The following is a 20,681-nucleotide window of genomic DNA, read 5'->3' on the forward strand; positions in this document are numbered from 1 at the left end:
ACGCAAAAACCATTTTACAGAAATTACTGAAATTTGGTACAGGCAGGATAAATTGTCAAAAACTCAATAACACACGACAAAATACCTGCAAAACTAGTGACATTCCCATCAGCCTCAAATGAACTGTGTGTTTAGGTCTAACTAGCATATGTTAGCATGCTAAAATTATAAAAATTATGATTATACCTGTACAAAAACAGCATGTTAGTATGCTGACATTAGCATTTAGCATGCTGCAGTACAGCACAGAGCCAACAGGGTGGCTGGAGACACTTTTAATCAATCAATGGCTGATCCTTTAGCGTCACATAATCTATTGGGTCACAAGTGATTATAAAGATTAACAAAATGTTTTCTACAGGAATACCTAGTTACTTTGTAGATTAAGTTAAAAAAAAAAAAAAAAATCAATTATGCTGAAACATCAGAATGTGATCCATCAGCTTGATGATAAATGGAATACAGTGATGCTCGATCCTTTCAGTATCAAAGTACAGTTAAGTGAACACAACTAAGCCAAGATACACCAAGCTCTAACCATCACTTTTCCTCTGTGGGTAACCTAGAACACAAGTGCTGGTATTTCAAGCCGGTATAAACAGACATGGCAAGAAAGCAAAAAAATTTATTAAAAATGTTTGTGTTTTTTTAGTAGTCTATTCAGTAATTGAGAAAAAGTTCAAAACACTACTGGCCTTGATATACACTAATGTTGGTAAAGGTACACAAAGGACTGTTAGGTTGAAAGATTAACATGTTTATTGCACATTTTTGTACAGTACAGTGCACAGCAAAAAGACTTCAAAGCACATGATTAGAATAAAAACAGAAATGGCTTAAAAAAAATAAACAGCAAAATTGTTGGTCAAAACAATCTGATACTCGGCTCGCATTTTTTAAAAGACACATGACCACATGAACTTCAAACAAAACAACCTTAAAGATGACAGTATAATGGTGTTTGTCTTAAGTCTATCTAGTCACATTGCCATGGCTGCAGGAATAAAAACGCACCTTAACCCCCTATCCCCTACCAAGAGGACCTTTACTAATCCCCTGCCTTAAATAGTTTATCACAAGGAATTAACTCGTGCAATCTCATTCCAGCCTCACGGGGCTGCAGGCTTCAAAAGTCAAGGTGGAGAGAGAAGTGAGATTCACTGCAGGAGCAATTAAGCTCCCTGGTGCATGTATGTTTAAGGTCTGGTTAAGTTCAGGCAAATCAAACAATATGGGTAAGAAAGATCTTGGTCATGATTACGGTCACATTGTTCAGCGAGGTTTGTCCAACTGTTTACAAGACACTAGACAGAGAAACACAACGCTACACTTTGTAATGGAACACAGCCAATAGGGATTTAATAGGCAACACATGGCAGGCAACTCAGATGGAAAGTTTTGTCCAGAATTATGACTCTAATGTATTCGAGAACAAAAAAGCTGGAACAGATATATTTTCTTTCCTTATTATTTTGTCCTCCACCTCAGAGTGAGTGGCAAAATACCATTGGTGCTTACTCTCTTTTTCAGAACGCAAATACGCCTTCAATACTACACATGCTTGATTACTGAAACTAGCAGTGGAGCACCAGTGTGGCACATATGAGGCAGGTTTGTAAACTTTTATGCAAAATGCAATAAAAAAATAAAAAAAAGCTACCTCCCATATGATAAAATGCATAACATTGTACAATAATACATAATTATCCTTGCGTACATTTGATGACAGAAAAATAAAATCTTTCATTATCTAAAAAGACAGTTCACGTATAAAAACAACCCAAGAATAAATAATTTCATCAAATACTCACAAAAATAGAATTTGAGAGCTTTTGAAGAGAGTCATAAACAGACAACCTGAAAAACACAAATGCACTCAAAAAATGAAGCCCAGAAATAAAGATATGGAAGGAATACAAGTTATTTTTAACAAATAATCAGATCAGTCTTTGGCCTGGCGGTATACTAAGGTCAAAAAGATGTACGGAGTATTCTTTAATTTTTTATTGTCACTCTCACCTAGCATGAAGTGAAGTGATTTCAATATCCCTTGATTCCCATTCCATATGTATATTAATGTATTTACTAAGGAAGAAGAAATTCCAGCTGGATCTTAATCCACTCTGATACAAAATAACTATTTGAACAGCTCTTGGAGTGCAGACAAAAAGATTATTAACCACAGCCTATTGCAGTGATGAAATAAACCTTGTTTATGGAAAGTGCAAACACACTATCATGCTCATCGAATGCATCATAAATGTGTATCCAGGGATCATTATTACAGCAGGAGTAGTATTTCAATCTAATCATCTTGCATGAGGTCTCAACTGCTTTGCAGCTTTTGGAAAATAAAACGTTGGTTTGTTGGCAACCATGCAAGTAGCTTTCCAGATGCGTTTAAAAATTTATTTTACTTACCATTGATGTTCACAAGAGTGCTGTGTTTGTGTGGAATCAGTGTTTCTCGAATTGTAACATATCAAGTATTACATGGGGCTAAACTTCCTGAATGGATCTTATGATCTAGTCCAGTGGTTCCCAAACTTTTTGGTTTGTGACACATTCAGAAAGAAGCAATGTCTACTTGTTACCCATTGTCACAGACTGCATATCTATATGACTGGGTTAACCAAATAGTGACCCCCCCCATTTATTTTAAAGGCCAGGAAAGGTAAAAAATTTAAATTAAAAATAGAATTCTGTTTTGGTGCTTGGGTGAGTAAGGGTCCCGACATCCAAGCTGGGAACCACTGATCTAGACTCTACCTCTAGCTCAGGCAAAGCAGTAGTCAATGTGTGCAAGGAGCTCCCTGTGGCGGCTGGTGGGATAGGGTGCCCGACACTTTGGGCATTCCAGGAAACTCTCATCCATGAGGTTGGTAACTTTAGAGGGAGATGTTGGACCAGGAGGGTCATTGATAGTAAGACGCTCAAACTCAAGGTTGTTGTAGGAGCCGGGCTCTGAGAAACGGGTGTTTGGCTGTTTCTGAAACACGGAATAAAACAAATAAAATACTATTGGGATATTTGACATAAACCTTTCTAAAATTGGCATTATAGTAGCACCATCAATGAATACTGAAGTGCTTACTTCTGAGGCGCTCACAAGAAGTAACCCAGTAAGAGCCATTGTTTGTGACCGGTTTAACAGACTTAGTTGCATTTCTGAAAGACTTAACAATGAACATGTGGTTATGATGTGCAGAAAGACTTACAGCAGACTCCAGTTTAGCAATCTGATCTCGGGCCTTGCGAAGCTCCTTCAGCACCTTATGTAACTGGTGCTGCATGCTGTGACGATCAATCTTTTCATTCTCAAAGTCCTTGGCAGAGAGTTGGATCTAAGGTGCAGCAGAAATATGTCAGAGGGAAGGAGCCAAGAACTCACTGTACATAAATTGCACTAGCGGGATCATATGGATTTCACTACTTTTAACAAATAATGGTCCCTCAAAATAGTGTGTACATACTACATAATAGCTGAGTGATCTCGTCGTTCACTCTGACTCCTCGCTTCACACAATGCAAAAATAATGCACCGGGAAACAGTCATTGAACGTTACTTGACTTTGAGATGTCGTTGAATGTTAACTGCTGTAAAACACATATTTGCAGTGTTACCTGTTGCTCCAGCGCTGCAATCCTCCTCTGCTCTTCGTTTTGGCTCATAAGAGACTTCTGCAGCATGTTTACCTACAACGGCCAAATGATCGGTAAAACACAATGTTAGATTGAAATCTATTTCCATTCAAATAAACCTAGGATGTGACTGTATTTCAATACTGTCAAAAATCTATTGAACTCTTGTGTTCTATTAAGTAAAATATAATTATCGGTAGACGAGGTCTAATATCTCCTTCCATGCGTCATGAGTGATTTTATATAATAAGTAAACAACTTTCATAAATGACCAAGTGAAGTGTGACTACAGGTAAAAGCATGAAAGTGAATGCGAGCGTCACCTGCAGTAGAAGTTCAGCAGATCTCTTCCTCTCCTCCTCCAATCTGATGTCCATGCTCTCCAGTTCTGCTTTCATTCTGTCTACCCGCTCGGACGACACCTTTTTCTCCTCACACACTTCACGTCTGGATGCAATGTTTTTGCAATTCACATAAATAAATGAGGAATAATACTTATATAGTACTTAAACAGTGGGAAAAAAGGTATATCAAAGTAAATGTCCTAATTAATCTGCAGTCAGGGCTTTTCTAATCATACTGTAGACTCTGTTGTTTCTTTGCTCCAGTCATATTTACCGTCTCAAGATAAACTTTGACACAGAGTCGATCCGACAACCATCTCTATTTGATTTCTACAACAAGAGCAGTCTTGCTTTACCTGATGCTGAGTCGCTCTGCCTGCAGCTGCATCTTGCCCTCCTCTAGCTCTTTGCACTTCTCTTTATACTTCCTCAGGAAGGATGACAGCTCGCCGCACTTCTCCTCATGCCTCCTCTGCAGTGCTGCCATCTCCTCCTGGAAGCTGGTGGCCTGCTCCTTCTGAGACTGCAACTCGGCCTGAGCTTTCAAGGTCTAAATAGAGAAACGACACATTTCGGAATGGTATATACGCTTTCCGTTTATTAAATTCTCCAATAGAGTTCTATGAATTAATTATAAAAAAGATGCCTGAACCAAAGAAATGTAGAAATGTAATAGGATTCGTGCAGTTGCATGCAGACTCTAACTTTTAAACAGAGTGAATGTCCATTAACTTAACATCATTTGATAGTGAGACTGCAAGGTGTCAGGAATATGAGCAGCACAAGCCACAAAAGTTGAATCCAAGAATTAATTAAGAAGTAAATCTTTATTAGACAGAAACAGGAATCCTCAGATGTGGAAAAGTCAAAATGAGTAAATAATAATTAAATGAAATCCTACAGAATTTACCTGTTCCCTCTGCACACAGAGCTCCTGTTGGGTTCTGGTGAACTGATCTTTTTGGCTCTCCAGGTCTTTCTGTAACCCCAACAGCAACTGGTTGTTATGGCTCTTCAGCTGAAGACCCTTTTCAGGATCCACTGAGTTGGCAGGAACTGAGATAAGAAGCGTTAGTAAGCAAGTTAAGAAGCTAATCTAAGCATTATCAATGCAGAAGAAGATTTATAGCAAGTTTCGCCATTTTATTGTCAAAGCCAAACAGTCCCCAGTGCTGCTGCTGCTGTTGATAATATTTTTAATTTCAACTCAAAGCCTTTTAATGTTTAATGTTGTGGCTAGAAAACTCATTTCCGAATCAAAACATAATTTCCCCTATTTACCCTTTTCACATTTCATACTGTATGCATCAGAGCACACAGTGTTTGCTAAGTTCATTTTAATTACTTAACATTTTATGTGCTTAGCAAGGGATTGTAAGGAATAAGTTGAGGGTGTCAGAACTAATTCATCCTACATTTCTCACTATCTGAACCGGCCTGTTGTTGGGATTGTTGCTTTGCCTGGGCCAGCTGCTGCTCCAGCTCCTGTGTACGGGCAAGGATGGACTGGACGTAGGCCTCTCTCTGCTGGTCGTACATCAGCCACTGCTGGTTCTTCTCAAGAGCCTGGTGGCCAGATGCAGAGTGCACACACTGATGTACTGTATTCTGTGCATTTTTACATTAGAGCTGCTCAATTCAAGCACACTCAAGGCACACCTGAGTTTGGTTTTGTGACAAGAGGTTTTCATCAAAACTAAGTGGATAGGAAAGAAACACTGCTTTCACTCATACTAAATCTAAATGTTTTGTTGTATCAAAAAAAAAGTAATAACCAGAGTTCCTTTGTTGATACTACCTATTGATGTTGACATAAAATGGCTAAAAACAAAATATTGAATGAACATGGAGTGAAATGCTTTAAATGTATCCTCGATGGGCAACATGTTTAAATTTCAAAGCTATGGTACACATAGTTACACAAACATGTACTTTAAATTAGAGACAGGCACGCAGAAACAGACAGTAAATTATTGACTGGACTCACGTCTCTCAGTTGATCTTGCACCAAAGCCAAGTCTGCAGGAGGTAACTGTGCATTCTGTGGAGAGAAAAACACACTTTTGAAATAAACACAAGTCTGATAAATACACTCTGGTGTAGCTGTCTATGTGTTTTGCACCAAAAAAACAAAACAAAAAACAGTGTGTGCTACTGTCTGCCACTATGCCTTTTTTTGTTATTATATATGGTTATTCTAGAAAGTGCTGTCGCCTTGAAAAATTATTTGAGCTCAAGTAAAATTACAGACAGTACTGAAGACTTTTGGTCTGAAATTCCACAAAACAATTCTTATTTGACATTAATCCAAGATCAATGAAATGACAACACATATGAATGAACATGACTGTAAATGTGCCAGTGTTAGCCCACTGGCAAATTTACAACTGCAGTCCTTCAGCAAGATATTTCAAATCCTAGTTCATGCTGTTATTCGTGTCTGTTTGCCATCAGTTTTCTGGGCACTAAAAGCCGCAGGTTTGCCACAGGCTTTAAATCACTCGCAGGGCTTGCTGGTTTAAATTATTCATCTTCTTAATTTTTAATAATGCAACAAAAAGCCATGCGCCCACTAATGGCCACAAGATCCAGGGCACCATCACTAGGGCCAATTCCTCGACCATCCTTCCCCAGATGAAAGTCAGGGTCAGGGTGACAGAATTATGAGATGACTGATCCCACCCAACGTCTAAGCTCAAGCTAAATCTTCACAGCAGCAAGAACAGGCATCTAAACGATCATCTCTGTGCTAAGGCTCTGTGAGCTCTTACACCAGCAGACAAGCAACACGAGCTTGTCAACTTTTTCCAGATGGATTTAAACGTATGTCCCATGAGCTAAGCCCACTAATAGCTTTTGTGAATCCAAGGATAACGAGGGTAAACGTGGGTAAGGGCCTGTTGGACAGATTATTTCTAGTAAATGTGAAAGGAGCTAGGCCAAGGGCTTGGAAAGTGCACAACATTCCTGTAAAATTACCATTAAGACATAACGATAAGGAAAGCCACTCGCAGTGAGAGCTGAAAGCCACTGATATCCAAAAGGACTACATGTCTACAAGTACCAAGGATTCCTATTCATGTGTATACATACTCCATGTTTTAATACTTTCCAACAAAAGTAGTGGCCTTGAAAACCAAAGCAGGCGTTATGTAAGCAACCTGAGAATATTTAGATTCAAATACAGTATTTCCAGCTTTGTGGTGACCTTTATGAGGAATAAAAAAAAAAAAAGCATCTTTATCTTTCTCGTAAAAATCTCCACTTTACTTTCTTTAAACACTCCTATTCTTACGGTTCTAACGACGGCTAAAAACCCCCAGCAGGACTACATTTTGGTAACACTGTTTTAAATATTGAGAAATATCAATGATAATAAGTCTATAGCTTTTGGCGTTAACGTGAAAAGGTTATAATAATTAGAAGTGTAGCAACTACGGTACATAAATCAATCATTCATAAGAGCAAACAAGACGTGTTTTATGTTAAAATTTCTTCACCCTAACCGATACTGAAGATTAAGATGAAGAGACATACTATAGAGGGAGAGCTCCTGGAAAAACTGGGTGAAAATCAGGACAATGAGGTGGATTCTTTTCTTCTCTGAATTAACTTTGAATTAATTTGAATTGAGCTTCATTATTGCCCCCAAAAGCCCATAGGTACTGTATGTGATCTCTTGAGTCTTCCGCCATTCGAATTCCCGAAGTACTCACTTTGCCACTTAAGCCTTTGCCGAAGCCAAGGAGAATCCTGATGGCCGCTTTCTAAGAATGCAGCAAGGAACATGCTAAAAAAAAATGCATCAAAGTGTCAAAGGGCTGACTGGGAATCAGTCAGTGCTGCCTTTTGATGAGGAATGAGAGCCTAGAATTGTGGGGGACCCAAGAGGCAACCACAGATTAACAAAAAGCTCTTGCACTGATGATTGTGATGATGATATTGATTATACAATCCTACAGACAGTCTGTCACTTGGTCAAAGTTATAATTTTTCCTTTTACAAAACCACTGTTAAGTGATGTGTTATTATACAGGTATTTATTGCAAAAAAACACATTTACAATGCTTCATTTTGAATGATGCATTACTTGCATATTTCATTACAACAAATTACCAAGGCTGTTCCACAGAGAAGGTCAGCTGCTGAGGAAAACAATCAGAGGTCACACAATACCACCTAGTGGATGATGGAATAACTTCACCTGCATTTCCAAACAAGTCAGTCTCCTTGCATGCAGTAGAGTCACCGTAAAAACATTCTTGTCAAATGTACAATAAACCTATTAATATGAACATATCAGTCTTAGGTGTACTAGGTAATGATGTGAACCGCTAACATGACTATTCAAAAACCGGCCCAAGCAAGTAGTTAATCAGACACATCTTAAAGCCAACTACATTATTGGAACAGTACATATTCCCCAATTAAGAAAGCTAGTTGTGCGCAAGAGACAGAAAACATTAATGGCAGTGCCAACTTTTTCAACTAATCTTAACATTTAGATAGATAGAGAGGCTTTAAGTTGGTCACCTGTGTTTCCAGGGACTGGCACCGGGTAGAAACAGTGACCAGCTGGTTTTTCAGGTTCTCCGTCTCCTGCAACAAGTTCTGGAACAACATGTCTCTCTGCTCAGCCTCCTTCCTCCGCTGCTCCAGTTGGGCCTGCAGTGATGCTACCACCTGAAATACACAGCAAAATGAAGTAAAGTAACCATGTGAACCAGATTTTGTAACCTTTATTTATGCAGAGACAGTTTGCACTTCTCCAAGCAATTATCTGCTTCACACAAATGACATGGCAGGCGGTCTGCTGTCGTTGCACACTGAGCAGCTCTGTTTTTAGCACTTTTGCTGATGAAAGTTAATGAGAAAGAGGCAAGTGTGATTTAATCACATTACACAAATTCGCAATGTCAAAAAGCCGGTGTTCCATTTATCAGCGTGCCATTTCCAAGTTTTACCCTGATGCCGTTCTGACTATACTGAATAAAAAAAATGATTTCTGCCACAATACAAAAGAGATTTCACAAGGATAAGCAACAATCTCAAACAGATAGCATCAGTTTCTCTAGCAGTAATAAGGGCATGAATGCTAATTCATACACAGACCCACTAGAGTGAAAGATAGGTGTTTTATAAATATCAAGTGAACAGCATAAACACCATGTGTTAGTATGTTTTTGCTGGCTGTCTAAACTTCACTTAGCCGAGTTGCTGTCAAAATGGCATAGAAGCTTTTCTTTGTGCCCCCCCCCCCACAACTGGCGCCTCAGTGGAATTGTAGTCTGATTTATTTCCTTTCTGACAGTTGTCTGCTGCCAGCAATACATATGCCACCAATACAATGCCACAAATCTTCACAAGTTGAGGAGTACTCTCAAAGACACTGCTGTAGGTATATCTCCTAACCCGGGCCAGAAAACTGCTTCCTCAGGGTGTCCAACTCTGTGTTTAAATGTGTCCATGTTTACAGAGGGCTGCTAGACGGATATAGGAATGTGATTTTTTTAAACTATATATTTCTGCAGAGATGTGTCATGTGTACATACCTCTCCTCCTCTAGCTGTCAGCTGCTGTCTCAGTGTTTCTAGCTCCTGCTCTTTAACAAGCAACTGCTGATTGTTTCTCTCTCGCAGCGTCTCAAGGGAAAGAATCCTCTGAAATAAACACCAACACCAGACAACATATGCACATTAAAATACAAAAAAAAGACAAACAGACATGCAGGAAATTCTGAAGGTAATCTTGAAATTACTCAATACCACCCACAAAACAAACACTTCCTTCACCTCTAGCAGCTTGCTTTTGTCGGACTCGGGTGGTTTGATGTGTCGTTTGGCCAGTTCATCAATCTTTCTCCTGAGGTGAGCATTCTCCTTCCTGACTTTCTCCAGCTCCGCCTCAGCCTTGGAGGTAGAGCTGTTGGATTTGAAACCCAACTTGGTGGCGATGCTCTCTTTGGCACCTTTAGATGTCATGTCTGCTTTGTCAGTGTTGACGAAGTAACCTGGATTCTACAAGGAAACAAGACATTTCAAATACTGATGGGTCTCGCCACATATTAAGTTTCAACTTGACAGAAATCAATTTGAACAATAATCAAACTGAAGGGAAAGTTCAAAACACTAAACCATCATGAAACATGAAACAGAAATACTAAACTGCGGGCGTACAGACGTATTGAAAATTGACATTAATATTATCGTTAAATTATATTATGCAACAGAACTTACATGGTATTAGTGTAAGTTGAGGGAAAAATAAACACATTTGTCAAAACATGACCTTTTCCAGTCATTGTAAATTAACTTAACCTTATTTATCATCATCTTTCCACATCATTTTATGTTATTTCAGTTATGTAACGTTAAATTAAAACTGACAGCTCTTGGAGGTTAACGTGCCATAATAACGTTAACGTTACACCCTTACACCTGCCTTTACTGTAGCATCAGTTGAGCTTTTAACAAACTAACGTTACATCGTCTTAATTGCAGGCTTGTCTATTTTGAAACAGTACCATGAAAACAAAGATTACTGGCACGGATAAAAACGACACATTTGATACTTACGGATAAAACGAACAAAAGATATCCCCTGAAACAAGCCTGTTGGTGACAAGACCGTTTACCAACCAAACTGCTTTCGTTTCCTCAAGTTTGAATTGCAGCGCGTTGACGTCATATCCGTAACGTGTAGTGGGGTGCGTATGTTTACGTAATCCGGGGTGTCTGGAAAGACGACATAGTAGGCGGTGCAGTGCATAAAACACAGCGATTTTAAAGTTCTCCGCAGAGGTAATTTAAAATGTTATCATTACATCCTATTTCCCTTTACTTAGGAAGCTGCTTTTTCCCAGCTTTTTCTGGTCTTCAGTGACTGATTAATCTGTCACGCCGGACTGTCCGTTGCACATGATGAAGCGAACAGATAGACAGGGACCCTGGTTCAACTCGGTAATAACAGTCTATTTCCTATGCAACCTTTATCATAAATGACCATTTTATGGAAATTGCGCTGCCAGGAAACAGGTTAATGTAAGTCTGTTTCCTGTGTGGTATTTAATAATGGCAATCACTGCAATCTATTGCTAAGGAAGTTCTGAAGGCAAGTGGAAAAATAGTGATAGTGATCCATTTTCAAAGGCTGATCTAAATAGCTGTGTCTCCTGTGTTCATGGCTTATTGCAAGTGAAAAAAGGTACCTTAAAGTTCCTTAAATTATTGTTTGTAAAATTATTGTAAAAAATCCTTAATTTCGCACAAAAGTTTTTACGCTCGCTTGAGGTGGTTGCTTAGTCGAAAAAGGGTAAATGCGCTAAATGGGAGATGGAAACTCTTTTTCCGAATAACTCACGTCTGATCAGCTTTTTCTGCTGTTGACGTCTTGCCCGGTTGTGCGGAGTTCTGCCTGCCAGTAGAAATTCTGCAAATGTCAGTAAATGTTGTGTGTATATATATAACATTTTTCTGAATAACTTTTGAGCAGAGAAGGTGACTTTTAGAGATTGTTTATCGTTCACACATTTTTGAGTGGCCTTTTGTTGTGGCCAGCCTAAGGCACACCTGTGCAATACCCATGCTGTCTGATCAGCATCTTGATATGCCACACCTGTGAGGTATGGATTACCTCGGCAATGGAGAAGTGCTCACTAACACAGATTTTGACAGATTTGTGAACAATATTTGTGAGAAATAGGCCTTTTGTGTACATAGAGAAAGTCTTAGATCTTTGAGTTCAGCTCATGATGAATGGGGGCAAAAACAAAACAGAACAGGTTTTACGATGTGATAGTATGTATTATCTTAATTAAATACAGGCAAGTATAATTTATGTTGATTTATGTTGCCTTTTAGTTTATGGTTTACCATTTACTATGTGTGCTTCCATGGGCACTTTCTTCCTCTTGAAGTCGGGGTAGATAGTTTTGCTCTGAGTTCACAAGTAGAAACTCCGAAGTACCGAATTGTCTTGAACGCAACATAATTCCGTAGGCTGTAGTTGTTGGTAGCCAAGTGCATGTTTTTCACTCATTAGCCAGCGGCCTAATTACTAACATCAGCATGTAGCACTATTTTTAGATTTAGATATTTAGATTTAGATTAGCGCTGATTAAAATATATTTGTAGTCACAAGAAATACATGACAGTATTGTTACAAAACTTGCAAATAAACAATACATGTACCTTGTGTTTAGTGCATAGCGAAATTGACCCTTCGCTAAGCCACGCCCCCCATAGTTACTGTTGCTAAGTCCGACAAACTGTCGGACCCACTGTTTATTACCGCACTCCCCCAAGAAATATTGTCTAATTTTTGGAAAAAACTATCTCTGAAAGAAGCAGACAGTTTTAAAGTTGCATCATGCATTTGAATATGCATATTCAGGCTGTCAAACTGAAGCCAACTGATCACAAAGTAAAAGTGAACCACCATATCACCTGACTATTGAGAAAGAGGACAACGATATTAAGGATCAACACAGTTCCTGTACAGCTGGGTAGGTCTCTGTTCACTATTACAATAATTAAAAAGCAGAACAGTAGTGCTTTATAAAGTTACATTCAGTAGTAGGTTAGCTAGAGTTAGCTAACTAACATTACATTAGAAACAATAGGCAGCCTACATTTTTCTGGATTTGTTTTAGGTTTTGGAAAGTGAATAAATCTTACTTCTCCTTTCGACCACTCTGGGTAGTGATTATAATTATTACAAGAACCCTATGAACAGTGTTTCAGAATCAGAAATACTTTATTGATCCCCTAGGGGAAATTCTTTTGTCACAATTGCACTTGTCAAAGGTAGATAGATAAAGAGTATATAAATATAAAAAATAGAAATATAATATAAAGGTGTGTGGGTATGTACAATATTTACATTATTAAGAATTATTATAGTGAACCAAAAAGGACAAGTGAATAAATAGCAGCAGAGAATATTGCACATTAATTATTAGAAAGGTAATATTGGACAGAAAATAGATAATGAGGTCTAGTTTAATAACTGACTAAGTGTCAGACACTTAAAGGGAGGAGTTATAAAGTTTGATGGCCACAGGCAGGAATGACTTCCTGTGACATTTAGTTTGGACAGCATCCTCCTCTCTGACACCACCGACAGAGAGTCCAGCTCCACCCCCACAACGTCACTGGCCTTGCGGATCAGTTTGTTGAGTCTATTAGTGTCCGCTACCCTCAACCTGCTGCCCTAGCATGCAACAGCAAACAGCATAGCACTGGCCATGTGCACTCCCAGGTATTTGTAATGACCATATCTTAGTGTTTGACCATATCTTGGAAAGTACGGCTAGAGAAAGCTAGAAAATGACTCCTTTTACATTAGAGTCAATGGAGTGCAGCCATGAAAGTGTCGGACCTCAGCTAGAGTGAGTCCTATACTGCGCTGTGATTGGCCAGCTGCGCGTTTGGGGCGTGGCTTAGTGAAGGGTCAATTATTGGGGTAGTGGTGCACAGCCTTTTATGGCCAAAATGAGTATTTTAACAACAAACACTTTTTTTTTTATTCCAGGCAAATCATTTTTTCCACCCATTTCACATATGAAAAGAAATCAAATTTAAGAAAAGATTATCTTGGCAAAACCTTTTTTAAGAAAATACATTTTTTCTCGCTTGCCTCTCAGGGCTTCCGTATATTGTCAAGGGATATCCTTAGAGATTCTAGCTGGAGTTATACTGCAAGGACAACAACAGGTTACCTTGGAGTCATTTACAAAATTTATGTTTGAAACCGGAATGTATATGAAGAATAATGTTCTTTTCTGGGTCAGAGAACAGATTTGTAATTCTAGCCTAGCTTACATAAATCATAGGTTTTCATCTAGGAGTGTGAGTTCTAAAAACACAGAGGTCAAGAGACTTGGTAGATGTGCTTTTTTTCCCATTGTGGAAAATGGTTGGATAATGTGGGCTAATTATGATGAATTTTAGAGTGTAAATGCTTTGCATGAGCTACACTTGGCTTACATTTGAATAACACCGAATACAAAATTTGAGTTCAGGCATGGGAGTTTTATTTTTTACAAGTGAGAAACTAATGACTATTCCTTTCCTAAATTAATCTTTGTGTCAAAAAATCAGAATCAACTCAGGACATGACCTTGATGTCCTCATAATTTTTCATCATGTCTTATCACTGCATAGAAATTAAACGTTGTGTGCTTAGCAAGTCGGGTGCTCTACTTTGCAGTGGTTACTGGTATGATGTTTTATATATTCTTCGTACATGTAAGATCAGGGTGCCAAGAAAACTAATCAAGTAAATTAATAGCATTTCTTAACCATCTATTTTCTTCAACCTATTGTATCCAACTGATATATGCACTCTAATCAAAAGGCAATTTATTATTGTTAGGGAAATTATTCATTTTTCCAAAGATGCTTTTCTTTTCAAAAGCAGTAAACCGAGCATCTCACCTTTACAAGAATGTACTTTCGGCCTGGACAATGTGTGTTTCTATTCCATTAAATGTTTCACTACAGGTGAGGTTGGGCTGGTCTTCTTTGGTGCACTTTCTGTTCAGGTTTGTAGTTGTCGCCTTATTTTTTCCATTTACACATTCAGCCAGAGGGGCATTTGAGCATATAAATAACTCCACTAGTGGCACAAGTAATACATTTCCAACCAAATGCTGGTCCTAAATGCAATACAGTTCCTTTATGTTGAAAATATCATTTCACTGGGCTTTTATGGACTGTGGAGAATCTTTGCAAATCTGATAAATGTAAAAAGCCCTTTGTTTTGTTTGTGTGCAAAGAAAGAGTTTGGTGTTGAAAATATCGTCCTCACTTTCATTAGAGGACAAAATATGTCAGTGTTTCAATATTACAGATTTGATCTGGTGAAAACTACAAGTAAAGACATGATTTTTATTTGACTTACTCTCTGGCTGCATTAGATATTTTCTACACCTCTCTGAGGCTTTGTTGTAAACACAATCAATCCATTGTTTTTAAGTTCTTCTGACCTTGCCTCAAAACCTTCAACAGAGGTAGAAATTATTTTATAAAAAAAGTTTAAAACTGGCAAAGAGGTCGACTTTATTTGGTATTCCTCAGATGAAAACTGCTTGCGGTCAATAGTGTTCCTGTCAGTGGCCTTGGTGTAAATAGTGGTTGACAATTGTAAACTGTGTGTACTATAATATCAAAAGTATTATTATATTCAGAACTGCAGTTCATATCAAAAGTGAGAGTTGGCTTCAAGTTGTATTGTAGGGGGTCAATGTTGTACGTGATACTTCTCAAATTGGCAAAATTGCATTCCTTTTGGGACATATGCATAAAAGTACCATATAGGTGGGGAAAATGTCTGGCCAATGTAATTTTGTTTATTTGAATGGCAAAACATACAGGCTACAGAGTATGTATTTGTAAAACATGTTAAGATACTTTATACCTTTTACCTATCAGTAAGTTCCTAAATTGCAGTTCTAAACCTCCACTAACTGTTCATAAAGGTAAACACCGATTTTGTTTTAAATGGTTTCACATATTTTATTTTTCATTTGAAATTGAGTCAAAAGTAAGTAAATTCATGAAATTACAAACCTGTTATTGTCATTCTGATTGGCGCTGTCCAGCAGTAACTCCCAGCTCAAGTACAACAACATGGATAAGTATAAGCCCTTCTCATGGCTGAGCCAGTAATGGCCTGCTTGGGCAAAGGGCATCCCAATATACATTTTGTTCTTGTATCATCAAAGCAAGGTATCTTTAACTCTGCTCCCTGGAGAGAAGCAGAGAGACACCAAAGCCCCAGAGGCAGCTCTCACACGGTAAAGGTGGGAAAACTCTTCCTACCAGGTTTGTCCAGCTAGCTAATTAAACACTGCAGAGCGACAACAGCACGAAAAGCAACATGTCACCAATTGAAACTAAGTATGAAACCTGTAGAAAGAGTATAGTTCATCTGGACAGCACAATGTTAGAAATATCCCCCCCCCCCCCAATTTCTTCATTGATTCACGGAGCTGCCAGATTCTTGTCCTGGCCCTGGGTTTCTCACTAGGACCGGGGAGGAGCCGGGCTCACAGATCAGTCTCCTGGCGAGCCAAGTTCGCATCATCAGCAGAGCACAAGCAGCTCTGCCACTTTGCAGCAGACGTCATGCTGCCCTGCATCACTTACTGGCCTTGCTCCTATGGCCTGGAGCTGGGTCGCTGACCTGTGAGAGGCGTGTTCTGTCATGGCTTACATTAGCACTGCACCGGCAAGGCATACAATCTATCCAAGCTAGAGAGCTTTTTTTGCCCTGCAGAGAGCAATAATGTATAAATTAAAATCAAATCAACTTGATTACATCAGATCAGATGAAGCTTTAATGAAATCGGGCTGCAGCGGTGTTTTGCTTGTTCTCCTGTGATGCTATATTTTCCTCCCACATTCAAAACACAGAGGTCAGGTGGGTTGGACATTCTAAATTGTTCATAGGTATTAATGTGAGTATCCGTCTAGACAGGTAGTCCGTGCACAATGTGTCCCGGGCTTGTGTGCTGGGATAGGTTGATGCCCCCGTGACCCTGAATAGGATTATGTTAAGTAACAGACAATAAGCATTCGCAGACCAACAACTTCAGCTCGGAAATATCAACAGAAGAATGGAATTAATACAAAACAGAGATTTCAGCATGTGCAAACCTACAGCAGTACTACAGCAATCAGCAGCAAAATGTCATAAAACAAAGTGATTTATATTCAATTAGTATTTCATTATAATATTTGCCATTTTACCATGCAATGACAGTTCTGTTCTTCTCCCTCAGTATGTGTGCTTCCTTCATGCATGTAATGGAAAACAGGTGGGCACCCTGTAGGCCATCGGAGTTGATTGCTACCTCGTGATTGGTCTTCTGGATGAAACCCCCAGCTGACAGCAATCTTTCTCTTCACTCTCCTACTCCCAACCATGTGCCAGTTTAGAGTGTTGTTGTGTGAAACCCCTTTGTAAGTAGAAAAAACCGCAGCTTAGTGATTTTGAATGTTTGTGGAAACTCTGTGAGGTGAAGACCTCAATTCATTGACCTTAGCAATTGTTTGCTGTAAACAGATCTTTGTAAATAAGGATTTGGATATATTGAGCACTTGGTAGCAGATTAATTAAGAGTGAGAGGTTATTTTGTGCACAGCTCATCTCTGAAGATAAAATAAAACTGATACTTTGCAATTTTCCAGTGTTGAACTGGCCTTACTTAGGAGTGGGAAGACACCTAATGTTATGTCTAGGTTGCCCTGGGACAGGGGACATAATTATGATACAAAGATTTCTAGATGTAACTCTTGGATGTGGCACATCAGCTAGTGCTCACCATAAATACACACCGACATGTATGGAAGAGTGAACAACAAACAAAATCATGTCTTTAACAAATAAAAGAATGAGATGGCAGGCTGGTGTTGAGGAAATAAAGACTTGTAAAGACACTGACTGTATTGACTGTTTCAAGTTCATCTTGCCACTGTGATCCACCGACTGATCAGTCTGCCTTTTCAGACTGAAATTGAAAAATATTAAATGTTGGAGCTGCATAGTTCTATTAAATTGCTGACTTAAATTGCTGACTTTTCCTGAGCATACTTAGAATCTGTTTTTTTGTTTATTAATTATTTAAAATAGTATCTCTAATTAGTTTCCCAGCTTGACCAGGCACCTCAGTTAAATATTTATTTTTATGACAGGGAAGACATCTGACACACTGGTTGATTTTCACGGCATGGGTGCATTAAAGAAAGAAGGTAACAGTGATCTTAAGATGCATCGATTATAATTTTGACACTAAAAGTCCTGAAAGCATATTTCCTTAAATCCTTAAAGCTTCTTTCTACGAGTAGTGAGGTCCTAAGTGAAAACGCTTGTCTGCTAAACAGTTTTTCTTCTTTCTTTAGGAGGTTTGTGCTTATCTCACTGGTTTGCTATTTTCAATGTGTTATATACCTGAAATACCTGAATGTAAAATTGAATAGTGTAAAAACTAATCTACACATCCCACAACTGCAAAGCTGGATTTTGGACTCCAATGTGTTTCATTGTATTCATTTATTAAATTTTTACATCTTGTAAGTTTATGGTATCCTTGTATGATCACTTTTAAGGATCACTAATTGAAAAAACCACAATGGTTGCATTGGCTTAAAGAACATCTGGTTTGGGGCACACATTTCATCAAAGATGTTCCTAATTCTTAATTAGTGTAGCAAATAACCTGGAAGGGACGGATGATGTTTTCTATACATGAAAAGGAAAAAAAACCTACAAATCAGAACATTAGCAGTGGATTAATCAAGCAAATCAGGTCATCACTACTCATTTACACCAATTAATGCATTCATAATCTTGTCATTTAGGTACATCTTCAGGCCTTATTAACCATAATATCTACTATAAATGCAATACAAAGCAATTGAACGTGAATATTAACAAAACAAAGCATTATGACAGAGCGCTAGTGAAAATATATGCATGGAGGTGGCTGTGGCAGAGACTAATATAATAAATAATTGTTACTTTATTTCTTTCTCCTTGGTCATCTCTTATCTCAGTGCAATTTTCTCTCACATCATCTCACACTCTGTGCCCCCCCTTGCATTGCTTTTGCTCTCACATCTTTCCCTTCCCTCCATCTCTCTCTCTTCTATGATGCCTGAATGACTTTCCACAAAATTGCAAAAATGTTCATTGGGCAAGATCTACTAAAGACTGCAACTAGGATTGAAACAAAGATATTCTGCAGTCTTTTTTTCCCCAGCCACTGAAATAAATACACACCATTTAGTGCAATAACATATCTCCTTGTCCTCTACATGAATGCCCGTGTGACATTTGTTTATTCGTCTTGTGTCCACACCTCCTCATTTTCTGTGTGTCCTTGTGAACTCACTGGTCTGATTTCAAACCTTCTTGGTCTAATGATTAAATTATTGCTCTTCACCCTCCACAAAACCAGCCACAGCCATGCATGTTATGACCCACTGTAAACACTGACTAACCAGAGTGGAGGAGAGCAGAGCGAGATATAACTCAGACCGTGAGTTTGCAATCTATTAAGGGCCTAATAGATATTCCCTGGGCATCTGTGTTTCAAGGAGAAATAAAACCTATTTTCCAAACCCTGAAAGCTTGATTAAATGGTCCACCAATGACGTTAGGAAAAGACTGGGATGGATATTTTTGTGTTACCATAAAATAAACATCCAGTATCCCACCAGTGTAATAATCATGTTCAACAGAAATACTCATCACAAAATGTAATTAATGAACAACCAAATCCTGCCAAGCCCAACTGATGGATTCCAGGCTTGATTTCCCCATGCTGCTCCATGGTGGGCAAATTTGACCAAGATAAGGCTAATGGACTGTTCTGCTCTCACAGAAAAACGAAGAGCACACTGTAGGAGAGTTTTTCCACATTCGTGGGAGGGCGGCACGGTGGTGCAGTGGTTAGCACTGTCGCTTCACAGCAAAGTCGTAGGTTTAAACCCCGTTTGCCCTGGCCTTTCTGTGTGGAGTTTGCATGTTCTCCCCGTGTCCGCGTGGGTTCTCTCCGGGTGCTCTGGCTTCCTCCCACCATCCAAAGACATGCAGGCTAGGTTAATTGGTGTCTCCAAAATTGTCAGTGATAGTGATTTCAAATCAGAAAACTATGAGATTCCATAAACAAATGTTGCAAAAATGAACTGGTTATACTGGATTCACCAAAGTACAGACATAGTCATATGGGCAAATAGATTGTCAAATGAGTTACATTCATGCCAGGTAGAAACTAAGCATCACAAATGAAAGATAAACTTTATGGTCCAATGGGAAGTACAGCACCAAAACATACCAATAGTCCACAAGAGAAAACTTAAAAGTAATATATATTATAGTTAACCATAAAGTAACAGTTTTAGCAACACATAAGCCCTAAACAGTTGGTATAGACTAGTGACTAGCTCTGTTAGCAGTAAACTGATCACAGGAAAGCAGAAAGAATCTCAACTGAAACCAAATGCTGTTGGCACGCCTATGAATTGTAACAAAATGTTAAAGAGGTGGTTTTGGCTTTTTCCTTCTCCTTTATTGAGTCATCTCTTTTTTGTGCATGTAATAGGTTTGCAAAGTGAAAAAGCCCAAAGTCCACCCCAAAGGGAGTTCCCATCTCCCACAGAAAACACTGCTCGGAACTGCCTGATAACACCTCGTTTGTAGTCCAGCCTTTACTTCCCTTTCTTGTGATGTCAGTGAAAATGTCATAATGCTTGCCGAGCAACTAGTCCAACATGCCCTTTGAAACAGCGGTGGAAAAACAGTGTGCTGCAGCACACACCTCTCCTCTCCCTTCCAAACACTAGCTACCCTCCAGGCAGTCAATGACAAAGTTGTTACTGTGATGTAGAGACAGAGCTCAGTTAAAACTTTATGGATGAAAGACACTTGTTACAGATTAATAACTCACCACTCTGAAACTCTCGCTCCAGTCCAAATTGCCAACCTGGTCAGCAACATGTAGCCTACAGCTGAATCAAAGCTGTTTACGGTCTTTTCGCTGATCCGCCTTTCTCTGCTTCTGATTGGGTAGTGGTCCTTAACTAGGAAGTGCGCATGTGCAACTCCCAACAAAGATCATTTAGAGACAAGGGGTGTTTCTCAAAACCAAGAATGGACGTGTTCTTGGGGAGAACGTTCTTGCAAGTCATT

At 38.9% G+C, this 20,681-nt stretch overlaps 1 protein-coding gene and 1 long non-coding RNA gene across 4 annotated transcripts; one reads left to right on the forward strand and one right to left on the reverse strand.

Annotated features, from left to right (window-relative positions):
* Positions 1-741: 741 nt before the first annotated feature.
* Positions 742-11,505, reverse strand: cep55l (centrosomal protein 55 like). Of its 2 annotated transcripts, XM_046068612.1 has the most exons (13): positions 11,346-11,492; positions 10,562-10,720; positions 9,779-10,003; positions 9,539-9,646; positions 8,520-8,669; positions 5,974-6,027; positions 5,402-5,552; positions 4,897-5,042; positions 4,343-4,536; positions 3,966-4,089; positions 3,625-3,696; positions 3,219-3,344; positions 742-2,989 (listed from the first exon to the last, which is right to left on the reverse strand). In XM_046068612.1, exons 3-13 carry the CDS (start codon positions 9,965-9,967, stop codon positions 2,777-2,779), a joined length of 1,527 nt encoding a protein of 508 aa, XP_045924568.1. In that variant the 5' UTR covers positions 9,968-10,003; positions 10,562-10,720; positions 11,346-11,492; the 3' UTR covers positions 742-2,776. The 2 variants fall into 2 exon arrangements, with proteins under 2 accessions (XP_045924568.1, XP_045924567.1); XM_046068611.1 differs by lacking the exon at positions 10,562-10,720 and having other exon boundaries at positions 11,346-11,505.
* Positions 10,643-17,432, forward strand: LOC123982779. 2 transcript variants are annotated; one of them, XR_006828058.1, is made up of 2 exons: positions 10,643-10,786; positions 16,771-17,432. It is a non-coding gene; the product is annotated as an uncharacterized LOC123982779 (long non-coding RNA). The 2 variants fall into 2 exon arrangements; XR_006828057.1 differs by lacking the exon at positions 10,643-10,786 and adding an exon at positions 10,797-10,945.
* Positions 17,433-20,681: the final 3,249 nt, after the last annotated feature.

Source organism: Micropterus dolomieu, linkage group LG14 (assembly GCF_021292245.1).
Source record: "Micropterus dolomieu isolate WLL.071019.BEF.003 ecotype Adirondacks linkage group LG14, ASM2129224v1, whole genome shotgun sequence".
Classification (NCBI taxonomy): domain Eukaryota; kingdom Metazoa; phylum Chordata; class Actinopteri; order Centrarchiformes; family Centrarchidae; genus Micropterus; species Micropterus dolomieu.